This window comes from Homalodisca vitripennis, chromosome 2 (assembly GCF_021130785.1).
Source record: "Homalodisca vitripennis isolate AUS2020 chromosome 2, UT_GWSS_2.1, whole genome shotgun sequence".
NCBI lineage: Eukaryota > Metazoa > Arthropoda > Insecta > Hemiptera > Cicadellidae > Homalodisca > Homalodisca vitripennis.
In genome coordinates, this window is record NC_060208.1 from 68,112,088 (window position 1) to 68,126,414 (window position 14,327).

The 14,327-nt window shown below is 33.8% G+C and overlaps 1 protein-coding gene across 2 annotated transcripts; it reads right to left on the reverse strand.

Moving 5' to 3' along the window:
- Positions 1-356: 356 nt before the first annotated feature.
- LOC124354096 (GATA zinc finger domain-containing protein 14-like) lies at positions 357-13,567 on the reverse strand. 2 transcript variants are annotated; one of them, XM_046804302.1, is made up of 7 exons: positions 13,311-13,567; positions 12,238-12,523; positions 10,099-10,241; positions 8,440-8,570; positions 5,671-5,712; positions 4,513-4,643; positions 357-2,334 (listed from the first exon to the last, which is right to left on the reverse strand). In XM_046804302.1, the coding sequence occupies exons 1-7, from the start codon at positions 13,488-13,490 to the stop codon at positions 386-388; spliced, it is 2,862 nt and encodes a 953-aa protein (XP_046660258.1). In that variant the 5' UTR covers positions 13,491-13,567; the 3' UTR covers positions 357-385. The 2 variants fall into 2 exon arrangements, with proteins under 2 accessions (XP_046660258.1, XP_046660259.1); XM_046804303.1 differs by lacking the exon at positions 13,311-13,567 and having other exon boundaries at positions 10,099-10,254; positions 12,238-12,377.
- Between the last annotated feature and the right edge of the window lie 760 nt (positions 13,568-14,327).

Sequence of the window (14,327 nt, forward strand, 5' to 3'; positions counted from 1 at the left end):
TGTGATGCCCAAGGCATTTAAAACTTGCCAGAAAATGCGTTAATTTCAAGAGCATGTTACATAAAGACGAGTTTATGACTTTTGGGAGACAACATGCTTGGCTAACTGACATTGGGCTGAGTGAGAAAATTCAGAAAGAATGAATTGGGGTGAATGTAAATATTGTATGTGTGAATGAAATTCAAGTGTAGTGAATGCATAATTTTAGTTCATTGCGATAACGTGGCAGTATTTATACGCATAATTAAATTTTCTGTAATAATATGGTTTGGCCAAGCTAATAAAATTTTATTATATTCAAACTTTTAGATGATATGCTTGTAGAATTTTTATACCACAAATAAGCTGTTACATTCTACTATTTAGTTGTTTAATATAAATATATTTAATCACCAAAAGTTTCATTTATAATACTTCTATTTGATGAAAATAAGGTTTCATTGTTTATTTTGGCATTTCTGTCCCTGAAAAAGTATTGGCTCCTGTCTCTGTAGGGTTTTCCGATACCTGTGTTGAGGGCATCTACCAAGCTGTAGTCTACAGTATCCTTGTCCAAGTCCTTTAGAATGGGTTCAGGCTCATCGTAGTTGCTTTGCGTACTTTGCTCTACATATAGCACAGAGAAGGGAGGATGTGCAGTGTTTCCATCTGTTGTGATGTCCTCAGAAACTTTACTGAACACTCTTTGTAGAGGATCATCTGTTGTATAGTTTGACTGAAGCTTCAACTTATGTTTAGCAATATTGCTTCTTCCCGAATATGTAGTTAGATTCCTGAGAATTTTGTTTGTTGTAGGGTTAATGTTTGGTAACAAGTTTTCGATATCAGAAATGTAAATTGCTACTTCTGTTGCTGGCTCTGTTGCTTGTTCCAGCTTTACAGTTATCTCACTGTAGTTTCTGTTTGATATAGTTTCATATGTATACCTATTATCTTCTGAACTTGTAGCGTTTATATCAAATTTTAGAGTTTTATCAGATGTTAGTGTATTTGTATGTATGTTTTTAATCCCAGATTCTACTTTACTCTTTATTGTTTTACTAGAATGTTTGGTAGGTTTAGCTTGGCCTTTCAATGCCTTATTTATATTTCTTGTAGTATTTAGATCTCTATAATCCTTAGTATGTGGAAAACTATGCTCAGAACCAACTTTACTTGTTGTTATCTTAATCATGTCAACATTATTCACATTCATCAATCTATTAGTAATATTTAAATATATATTTGAATCTGAAAGGGTAGGTATTTCAGTTGATTTTAAGCTATCTGTAAATATCTTACTCGTATCTTCATTTAATATTTTATTTTGTAATGCACCTAAAATCGAGTTTGAATTGTTTAGTTCTGTGATATATTTATTTAAAAAGCGAATTAGGTCATTGTCTTTGCCCAAACTCGCATTTACTTCATGTTGAAGTATTTCATGGCTCCTATTTTTTTCATAAGTATTGTCCACAGTGTCTAGAAAATTAAACATTTTATTTTTATTGCTTTCATTATTACCATGTGTAGGGGAAATTCCCTCTATTGCTTTATTGATTTCATTTCCAAAGTGAATTTGATTAATGTTTTCTGTAGAATGTTCATTATTTTTATTGTCAAAGTTTAAAGTTAACCAACCTTGATCATTTGCCACTTGACTGTTATTATTATCCTTGTATTGTTTATTAGATAACACATTTTCCTTCTCTTCTAGTATTTGCTGATGTGAGGAGGCTGTAGGAATTACATCTTGCAAATTAGAAGCAGATTTCTCCTTCTTTTTAGCAATTTTTACAGTTGTAGTTTCTTCTGTGTACCTGTTTGTTGGATGAGAAAAGCGGTAATCACTTATTTCATTCATCGAAGGCATTAAAAGTTCTGTTTGCAGTAATGATTTCTGTGTCATATTATGATTGGAAATAATAAAACTATGTACATTGTTAAAGTATTTGTTTTTCTCTGATATTTTGGTTTTATTACTAGGTAGATTACCTTTAGTTTCAATGAAGATTGTTGTAATATTCAATAAATTTCCATTTCTTTCTGGGAATCTACCTGCTGATAACTGGCTCACATTGACTTGTAAACGAGTGCCAAGATCAGAGTTAGACTCGTGTGGATGTTTAACAACTGTTTTGCCATCGTTTAAGTCTTCCACTTGTTGGTTAACATTGCTATCTATCTTATTACTTTCTGGTTTGAGTAAAACTGAGTCAATTGGTTTATTTTTCTTACTGTTTGACTTCGGACTGTAGAATAGAGAATTTGAGTCGTCATCCTTTGAAGCCAAATCTAGGAACCGATTCCAAACTTTGGCTTCATCCTTATTACTCCTGTAGCCTGCTGATCTCACTGAAAAAAATCAAAATGAAATTATAACTTGAAATTCACTTGGTAATTTAAATTATATATGTGAAAAGTGTTGTAGCTGGTGCTGAGTGCAAAAACTTGTTGAAAATTAAAATTTACATTGGTGTTATAAATTTAAAAGTTTGGGAGATTTATAAATTATAATAGTATTGTTTAGTAATTAATACATAGTATTATTGATTATTTAATAATTGATAATGTGTTTGTATTTTTAAATCTGTATTAAAGTTGAGTAAGTAAGTAACCTGAACGATGAATGGAGATTCCATGATAAATAAATGTCCTACCCTCTTGACCTTGGTTCTAATACAGTCCTGTTCATGCTAACCAACAAAAATATAATATTTTTTAAAGCATCTGAGTTGACTATTAGTATCAAAGTACACCTTTCGTTGTAGAAATCTGCGATCTTCAATATTAAATTATTTTAGATAATTATTTTACACTAAGAGCATTTAAGATTTTTTTCACTGTTATTTATTTTATTGCAGTGATTCGGTAGTAGAAGGTCAAAATTCCATCAATATGAGAAATGTAGGACTAAGAACACTGGATCTTATATATCTTTCTAAATTTTCTCCCCCTCACAGTTTGCCACCCTGGGTTCTAACCCATTATGTAAATTTTACTCTGGATAGTTTACAGGACATGTGTTTTCTTGATACATTGGTCAATGTATGAAACAAGTTGTAAACATAAAATCTGACACTCTGTTACAATATTATTTCTCATCTCAAGTGACTTGTCTCAAGTATACTTAGAAATTGTACATAGCATTAATACAATTAATTAATTGATAACAGTTAATATTAATTCTAAATAAATAATGATTTAATTCTGAACTATGCACTACGCTCTTGCAGGAAAGTAAGTAAAGCTACTACAAAACATATGCTAATCTTTTCTGGCCATAATTCACTCTTAAAGATTCTGATGGTTTACTGCAAGGCGCAATGATTTCAGTTACAAGGTCGTGGTGTACATTACTACTTATGCAACTACGGTTTGTTGTCCCTGTTTATAGCCACTAGATATACAAAGTGTTAATTGCACCTTTATAAACGTCTGTCTTTACATTATTGGCATTTACCAGTGGTTCTTGGCAAGACCGTCAGCTATTTTGTTTCGGGCCGGGCATGAAAATGCTCTCACTCTGCATGCCTATCACTAAATTGCAGTGAAGATAGAGGTAGTATTTTCGTGAGATTGAGTGATAAGGTAACTAACTACTAAACTACTAGTCAATCCAACTGGTGTGAATAAAGTTGAAATTAGAAAATAACATTTAGTTGATTGATGTAATTATTTTACTTGGTGACTATAAACAGTGATTATTCTATTAAAGATTGGTGACTGCAAACCACTACTATTCCACAAATGTAGCAAACTGCTTGATTTATACAGTAATATAGTATATATATATATATATATATATATATATATATATATATATATATATATATATATATATATATATATTAGGTAGAAATACATATATATGTTATGTATTTCTTCCTAAATAACTACTAATGTTTGTTTGTATATCCAAATGTTTAAAAATAATAATACTGTATTATTAAACTTCAAATAGCATCAAAGATTAATAGGATGATGGTGAATAATCGATCCTATAATAACAATGTCAAACCCCAAGTACTTCAGTATCTTGCAATAATATGAGATATCTGTAAGTATGATGTATGTTGAGATATCTGTATGTGATGTGTGTGTACGTGTATGTTGTATCTGTAGTATCTGTATTCTGTACCCTCTGTTTTATTCATACAGATCCAAATGCTTTACAGCAGCTCTTTATAGATTGTATAATTTTGAATATCTAAAAGATGAAATTATATATGTGAAAATCTAAAATACTGTTAAATTTACTAAAATATTGCTATAAAGCATTGAAGAAACAAGAAAGGATTTATCTTAAATTGAAATGAAACAAATCTCATAATTATAAGATAAAAATGGTGAAAATTATGGAAGTTGAAAGTGTTTGAGGTTTCAACTGTTCTTAACCATAACAGTTGATATCACCATGTGATATTATTAAGGAGATGACCGTCTTTACAACCATCAAATGTCAGGTTTTTATTTGTTAACTTGATACATTTTAAGCGGCAAATAAGATGAACCATGCAATTAATGAGTTACCTTTGACTGAGGATTGATCAGCCTCATCTGAGCACATGTTCTTCTCTAGTGAGACAGTATACCGGAAAGCTTTGAGGTGACCATCCTCAACTTTCACTTCGCAGATACAGTCCTTATCCTCTGGGCTGCAACTGGCATTGAGACGATTGCAAAATAGAGCATAATGAATGAATATAGGAACAATCAAAGAAAAGTAAGATTGCTATGGACTTCTCTATAAAAAATGTTAGAAGCAAACTGGAACGTTTTACGTGGAATCTTGCATTAAAATACTGTATTAGGGATTGTGTCTTGACTCGATGTTATTTCAACATATTTATTAATAAACTTCCATTAATTGATCTTATATATATATATCTTATATATATATATAAATATATATGTGCTATTTTATATGTATATATATATATATATATACATATATAAATAAATATAAATGTATATAATTTCAATAAACATTGAATCACAGAAAGAACTTGCTCCGCCGGGAGTCGAACACGGATCTCTTATTTGCCGGGTGAATGTGCTACCATTACACCACAGAGCCCTTACTTTTTCTGATTCAATTATTTTGTATTTGGCCGTATCTGTCACATATGCATTTAAATAAGCAAACTAACATATGATCTGAAGACCAAATACCTGTCAAACGACTTTTATTTACATTAAATTGTATACATGGCAATTTATTAATTAATGCTATTGCCAAATTTTTTGTTGATACTGATGATCTTGAGGGTGAGCTTTAGATTCACTGGCAACTAGAAGAGATTTATAGACCCATACATGACTTCTTAAAACCACAAAAGAAGAAGAATACAACAGTAAGTAAATCATATCCAAGTGCTTCTACATGTGCTTCACTCAATAATTTCTACTATCCCTCTTCAACAGTATTACTCTGAGGAGAGCTTCACTAACTTCATACACCATTTTTTGAAAGCGAAAAAATGTGTTATTATATCAGTTCATGAGCTGTGCGTACTTTGGTGTTCATACGTCTCAGAGGTAATACAGACCAGAAATTGAAATTTGATCTTCCACTTCAGGCACTGACACCTCAAATTCATGAAAAACTTTATAATGTTTGTATTTCTGACAGTCCTCTAAGTAAAACCTTTTCATAAAAAACAACATTCAACATTACAACTGACTTACCACAACAATCCAGGTCCAAGGCAGTCAAAAGCAGTGCTGTTACTGGAACAATAATAAATATAAAAGACACGTTTTATGAACACATTGTTACAGCACTTAATAACAACTAGAAATTAGTAACTTTTATAATTGGTATGGAGGCTTTTATATAAACTATTTCGATCTATCTACGAGTTGACAACAATAAAAAAATCATCATTGGAGCAGGCGAGTATTACCTTAAGCGATATCAGGTTGTATGTTAAACTGTCCAGACAGATTTTCTTAAATATTTCCTTTTGTGTTTTCTTCAATGAATTGATAGGCTCGGGAAGTATTCAAGTCACAACATGAATCAGTATCGCACTCACACTGTGGTTTGAGAATATACTTGATAGGTGCAGGTGCATTGTGCGGTGGTTGTTTAGTAAACAATTTACCTTTTTTTAGTTTTGAAGGCTAACTTATTGCTGTAACACGTAAGATCTTGGAATTTCTCATGAGTTTAGTTATACGAAACAGTTTTATAGATCATTATAATGAAAAAAGTAATATTTGTCATATAAAAGAGTAGGTAACGTAGTGAAATGGGACTGTATTTTTACTAATAATATTAACGTTCCCCAATTTTTTTTCACTTAGGGTTCTTATGAGATTATTGTTTTTGGGTGAGTATGCTCACCTATGATATACTTCGTCATTTTGAAAGTATTAAATTAATAGCAATTGTTTTGGAATATTTTATTTTCACTGTTACATAATAATGGAATTTACTGTGAACCTTGTTGGTTGTTTGCTGACAGAACAGATCCTAATAAATGATTGGTAAGGGTTGAGCAAAAAAGTTAAGATGAGAATAAATAGCGTTTAAACAGTATCGATTTGAACAAGTTGGCTGAAACATATTTTAATTATAAGAAAAGAAAAGGTTTTAATTTGGTGTAAATAACCATCACGTACTTGACTATTATTTATATTAACTGTAGGTTTTCTGTATCTTATATTTTCGTACTAAGATAATGCATAAATAAATCTTGATGTAAAATAATGTCTTCAAATGTTTTCTCTTCATTTTTACAAAATCTATGTATATTAAAATTTTACAGAGGAAGTAGGCTATATATAGAGAGATACGGGAAGGTAAAGATAAGTAGGAAGGAGTACTGGAGCAGACAGGAAGGGCGCATTTTACAACTTTATCTAGCTACGCCATTGAAAAAATGTCACCCTGCCCTTCTTAAGCTGAAGTATATAAATTGTTTATTAATAACTTCCTATTTCATATTGAAGATTAATATATAAACACACACACACACACACACACACACACACACACACACACACACACACACACACACACACACACACACACACACACACACACACACACACACACACACACACACACACACACACACACCCATATTAACTTTTTAACAACACTACCTAGAAAAACCAAGCTCAATATAAATACCTCTCTAGGGTATAAAACTGCTCTTTTCGTATAATTTCACAAGATTATCCCTGCCTCCAAAATAAAAAATTTTGGGCCAATACATTTTTGAAGATACACATCGTTTTAAAGGTATTTATGAAAGACAATTAACGTTTCAAAGTTATAATTATATCTTACAAGGCAGCATTTTGCCAAACCACAAGTTGCATAAGAGGCTTCACTGAGGTTACATGCAAAATTTGAAATATATAATTAATTTCATTCTCAAGGTATTCTGCAGGCAGATAGACAGACATACACTCGTACAGAACAGTAATTGACACACAAATTACGCTCAACCTAATCCTTAATTGGTTATTCACTATCATAGAACACATTCTTATCTATGTAAAATTAAATTTCATCAACTATAGTTGACTTTTTTTTAAATATCTTGCCGTATGAAACATTCACATTTTTGTCCATCGAAGAATCATTCTATTTAATAAGCACTATATCAACGTTGTGTTGTTACTTTTTATGTGTTTAACAAAATGCAGAAAAAGAGAGATATTGTTTTATAATAATGAGTACTATTACAACGCAACGTTTATTTGTTGTATAATTATGAGACTGTTGTATACTGTTCTTAGAAGGAGAAAATTAGTTTAGAAAGATTATGACTTAGCAACAAGTAGTCTACTATAGGTATGGTAGCGTGCTATAGTAAAACAACACTCATTCCAGCGATATATTTTTGTATGACGAGTATTTAGCCATTTATGTATTACTATTTATATTATTCTCATAAAATGTACTGCATTTGTTAAAGTAGATTGCATCTCTCCTGATAATCATTATGTCATTAGTTGGAAGTCAAGCTAAGTTCAGATCATTTTTATCTTCTCAATACTTTAAACTTTAACATAACTCATGCCTTAATGAAATCACTTGATTATTCTAAACCTAAAACATCTCTTAATTTTGTTTAGTTGCGTAATGAAAACTGAACTTAGAAGTCTAAAAAGTAATCTATTTATACATTACTATGATCTAACAAGAGTTCTATCTATCCTTTACTTTTATCCGGTGCAAACCGCATCAAGACGTTGATGTTCAGTGTAAATCATTTGACTGAAGATAGGCTCTCCACAAAGAGCCCGAGTATCGATATTGTATTTTATTTAGCTCTATTTCGATGTAGCATGAACAGGAAAACTTGACCATAGTTATAGCACAAGTGGCATAAGCCTAATAACTAACACATTTCCTCGTTAGATTCATGTAAATCTCTTCTGGTTAGGAGGGTTTAAAACTCAGGAAGCCGTTATAAAACACTGTTATCAATAGCTTACTTGGAACCAACGCACTCTGCATCGAACTGCTGGATGTTAGACCTGTCCTCGCCGGACAAAGGACTCCACTGGGACCACTGCGAGGTTACGTTGCGTCGCTCACTGGTGGCTGGGCCTTTCCTCTCGCAGAACTGAAAAAAGTACACCAGTTATGTGGTTGTTGATACATCTCAATGCTTAGTTGGATTGAAAACCTACACTCCCATCTATCAACTTTCGATGGGGGTTTGATGGTGCAGCAATAAATTGTTTGTTTGATTGTAATAAACAAGGAAGAAGTAGGTCAGACCATTTGTCACGTAACACACTTAACTAGGGATAGAATGTGGGACATAACATTAGGGACTGCACCATAATTGAACTCGGTCTTGCTTATGTTTTCTGCAAAAGTTAAAGTGTGCAGCTCGATTCTTTCGTGATATGTCACTCTGGAGTAATAGACTTCGCTAACACAAAGCCAAATACAATGAAGGGACATCCTCAGTTTTCAAACTCGTCTTTCCTTACGCAGAAAAGACATTTAATGCCAAAGTTTAAGGCTATTCCTCAATTCGTTTTTGACACAACGTGCATACATGTCAGAAAAGAATCTGTCCAGTCCCCTGAGTGACAGGCATCACTAACGCTTAGTCAGTGTAGGCTTGAAAATTTAGACTCTTACATTGAATTAAAGCAAACGGGAAGCAGCCTAATGAATAAGGGATATAAAGCAGGGCGTTATATCGTATATATTTTTAGTGGTTTCTCTAGATCTAACTAGATATGGTTGCAATGACGGGAATGTAGACAAGAAAGACAAATGTTGAACTTCTCAAACTTATTGAGTGTTTAATTATGCAAAAATAAAAGTTTAATTGGATCCTTTGGTTTTCATTTGTCATTCAACAATGAAGACGAAAAGGATTAAGTTACATTAAAGCAAATGTAATGACAACAAGTGTTTTGTCTTTTGTTTAGCAGTATAATCACCATCTTGCTCTTCCAGCTGGAGCGTTATCTTGGGTCTTCCAATAGTATTACAGTCTAGGAGCCGAAAACCAATTTGCACTGTATAGGGCCTAAGCACACAATTCGATTGTTCCAAAAATCGATAAATCGGAAAGGGGGGATATCGAAGGGTTAAAAATATGGAATAATAGTTTTTCTAAGATTATATTTTTCTTAGCTTGGTACACTTACAACCGTCAGACACTCAAACAACTATTATATCACCGTCAAAGAACAGGATAAAAAGATATGAAAGTCGCCACATTAAAATATTAGAATTGGTCTGTATGGTTAGCCGACGCTCATCTAGCATTTATTTATGTCTGTAATGGACAGTTTTAAATGCTTAAAGCTTAAAAATTATGAGCTGAGAAAAAAAAACCATTTAATAGTTTTAAACCTTTTGATACTCTTCTACTTAGACTAGTGCCAAAACTAGCAAAGCTGAAAATCGATTTTCCTTAGTGGAATTTTATCTATCGATTCAAAGAAAACCCAGGTTGTGTGCTCATACCATAGAAGTTGGTTCTTGGCTCTTGAATTATCATGAAGATCAGCCTAATTGATCAGATCATTGAGGTTTTTGGATCATACACGAATAAGATTTGCATACAATGTTCTACTTTCGCTTGCACCGATATCATTAGCAATTCATTAGGTCACCTCACTCACCGATTGATGGTCCTTGCATCTCTTGTCGCACTTAACTCCGTAGAGCGACCCGTGAAGACTGAGGTCGCAGCGAGACGTTCCACAGACGGAGCGCGGGGTGCAGATCGAGGCTGGCATCGGGTTAGCGAAACAAGTCCGGAAACCTGAGCCGACATACTTGGAGACAAAAACAACCTTTTTGGAAATTAGTCCTATACTAATGTACAAAATCAAACTACAATTAATTACTTTGAAAACTCTCTCAGTATTGGCCGTGTGGTGAAGCGACTGAAGAAAGCTGAGAACAGTTTCTCTACCACTTAACTCTGCTAGGCAATCTACTAATATTTCGCAAAAAGGTCAGTTTTGAAAGGCAAAAATTTCAACCCTCATTTACGTTTTAAATTCCTTTCAGGAGATACAGTAGGTACATCTAATTGCTGACTTCTTCTTCCCAATAGAGATGATGTCTGTAATAGCTGTACTACTGCTTTAACAGGCGTGGTTTGTTGCATAGAGACGGAACGGAAATGGAATGGAAAGCAATTTAGTTTTGCTAGAGCTTTATTGCCTTTTCTACACATTTTCACTAACTTTATATTTTAGTTTCTTTTACTTTCCACCTGGACAGTTAGTTACTGCCACATAATATATTTAAATTGAGCCGGTTGAAAAAACATGCATGGATGGGGTTTCCCTTAAACCTACATTTTCAAACCACGGTAAACTGGAGAATTTTCACATGTTGAGTCAAAATGACCAGCAGTATGTATAACTTTATAGGATAAGTATACAATAAAGCTGGCCAAGCGGTTCGGTCGGATTGTTCCTGCAAACTGTCAGTCCGACGTCCTACCACTAACCTAACCTTGCGGGAAAAAACACAAAAATTGTGAAGCATAATTAGACTAGAATCATGTTTAGAACGAGTAAAGAATTTGTAAAAATTCAATTACTATGAACAGCACTCAGAAACTTTGTCCAGATGATTTATTGTATCTTACAAGTGTACATCGTGTTAATTAAAATTACCTTCTACTTATTCTCTTACTGATTGGTTACTGTTATGGTATAATATAATACTGTTCTAATAGATGGAGAGAACACACATGAGAGAAAATTCCCGCATCGGACTTTCCATTGTGACAAATGATTAGTTTCATAAAAACAGAAATGTTGAATGAATATAACCCATAAAGAATTTGACATTCACTAAGCCACTTGCTTTTGTGTTCCAGACAGACTGAAAACTCCGGTTGCCGCAGTAACTGCAGAATTTAACGATTGGATCCACGAAAATATAATTTATAAATGATGCTGGGATTATGAATCATGTAGAGAATTTTTGTAGTTTGCTATCTTATATTTGGTTACGTAGAGTCACGAGATACTTGGGTAACTTAACGGAGTAGCAGAAACTGAGGATGTAAGCAAAGATGTTGGTATAACTGGGATGATTTTCAACCACAGTACTGTATTAGTATCGACACTTTACCGTTCCTACGACATAAGCACGGTGTTAGGAAATGAATCAAGAAAAAAAATGCCTTAAGTGTAAAAAATTACATTCAAACCCGTAGAGTATTACTCAAGTTTATTACGTTTTGCGAAGAATTGTTGCCTTGGGACTGGAATTTAGAGTTAGTTCACAAGAGCTTCATCGTTGGGTGCTCCTCTCTGCAATTAATGTAACACTACGACAGCGGTTTGAATTTTAGAGGAAAAAGTTGTGCTAACATAAACAAACGTATTTTAAAAGAATAGAGACTGAACTCACTGTGAGATCCTTTGTAGTTTAATTAACTATACTGAAATCCTTACTTTACTGGAATCTTTTATAGAATAATTTGGTTCTTAATTTAATTTTATAGATGTCACTAAAATTTCTTACGTCGGACGGAGCAATGCGGAATAAGTGTCCATGCGAATTGGGAAGCGGAGGGAAGTAGATCGAAAGTCTACAAAAAACGTTACTTTCTCGTCGTTTTAACCGACGGTTACTCCTCTCCATGGTGAATGAACGGGAATAGACTGTACAGTAGCTAACAGTGCCATGCAAACAATTTCTACATTCGTTTGCTATAAATAAGTTTTCTTATGCATTTCGTTTTTGGTCCTCGACTCACAAAAACACTAGGGTTTACATATATGTTTGTTTACCTCGCATGGGTTCCTGAGGGTTAGCCGCCAGCGGAACGGAACAATTACACTGAGGGTTCCACTGAGTCATTCCTGTCACATCACAGAGCCGTCGGTGGACCCTGGCGCTGCTGGTCGGGGACTCCTGTCCTTCAGCGAACACGCAATCCTCGGACCTTTGCTGAGCCAGCTGTCGGCTACACAACTGCCAGGAGCGGAACTCTGAGCACAGACAGTTGCCGAAGAACATCTGCCTCCGTAGCGGCTTCCTGTTACCTCCCACACCCAGCGATAGCTCCACGAACAGCTGACGGACACACACACGAGGATTAGGACTATTTGAAAACCTTAAAAGTGATATTAGGTGGCTATGTGTAGTACACTTCCACTCTGTCGAGGTGATCGTATATAGGAAGAATCAAGTGAGACCTTTAACAAATATCGTCACAGCAAGATACATCGTAATAAAGATCAGTGAAACACAAGTGTTACTGATTTCTTGTTTCACTGAACGATGGCAAATGTCCGGAAAAATCCTGTTACCTTCACAATCCTTCCATAGTCAAAATAACCTTCAAACAAAGAAAGTAAAGATTTCTTATTTTGCCAGGTGAATTTAAGGCTAAGGAGCTCTCTAACACTTAGGGACCACCGGCTTAAAGGTGACTTACGAACCACCACCAACGGCCAGGCAGGCGGGTTTGCTTGCAAGGACAGGATCGCTCAGCGGTTACCCATCCAATCAGCAGCCACGCTTGACGATGCTTGATCCGTTTATTCGGTTATATTAATTTATTTAATCTTTACTCCTTATTGACGAATGATCCTAAGTAGGAATTCGAACCTGAAATTATTAAAATAGGTCTTCCTTTGACTCTGATGACCGCATAAACTTCTTCGATGGAGACTTTTATAAGGAAGTGATGACTGATGACACTGGATGATGACGGGATGAAATTGGCAGGGTTCCACTGGTCTATCATAGCATAATCCCAGTGCTATGAAAATCTGTATGACTCCCTTGGTTGATATATATTGCCTACTAAGATTTTGTACTAAAGAGTAGATTTATAATTTATTTAAGAAATACTCACACTGCAAATCCCTTCACCTATTTCCACAAACGAGCAATGCTGAACGTAAAGTTGGCTGACGAGATAGTCAAAGTCTATTAGTAGACTATTCACCTGCTTGTATTGATTACACTCAACGATTTTAATACCGACTAAACTGAATATTGCAATCAATCTAGGTAAAAGGAAATTTATAAACATTTTTCAATATTTCTGACCTGCATTTCATGTTTTCATTAATTTACAACTGGAAACGTTTACTATTTCAAACAAGATAATTTATGGGTTATTATTTTGTAAACAAACCAGTTATAGCCATATGATAAGATAAGTGAGTGAATCATGTGGCCCGAAATATAAAAGGTCATTATATAGAAAGTATTGGGCATATGAAGAAAGTGAATTGTTGTTAATGTAGTCGTTATTATTTTGGCATAAATTGAAGTAAATCTCAAGATTTGCTTTAATTACCATCTTTACTACGACAGAAGCCATGTACTGACCTGAGGACAGTTGGAATAGTAGTTGTTGCGTTCACCTCAGTCAATGCGTGCAACTATGAAACATATGTAACTGAAGAATATATTGTTAAACAACATTAGAACGTAACTATTGAGAAAGATTAATTCAATATGAATGTTGCGTCCAGCTCACCTTCTTCTTAATGCAGTCTGGTATCTGCCACAAACTTGACTCCTGGAAGCTGGAGTCATGTTCCCCTGAAGAGATCCAAACAGGTGGGCGACGAAGAAGCTCAAAATGAATTATTTACTTCGTTTTGACATCAGACACACCTAGACCATAAACAAATAGTATAATATATATTTCACATACGTAATTGTAATGTATCGGAATAATTGTTTCTTGCAGTATCCTTATCTAACACGTATTAATTATATTGTGAAGCAATACAAAACATAAATTATAAAAGTATAAAACAATGAGAATGATTAAAATTATTAAATATTCATCACAGCTGTTAATTTGACATTAGGAGTAAAAAACAACTCAAAATGACATACCTTGACTGGCGAATAT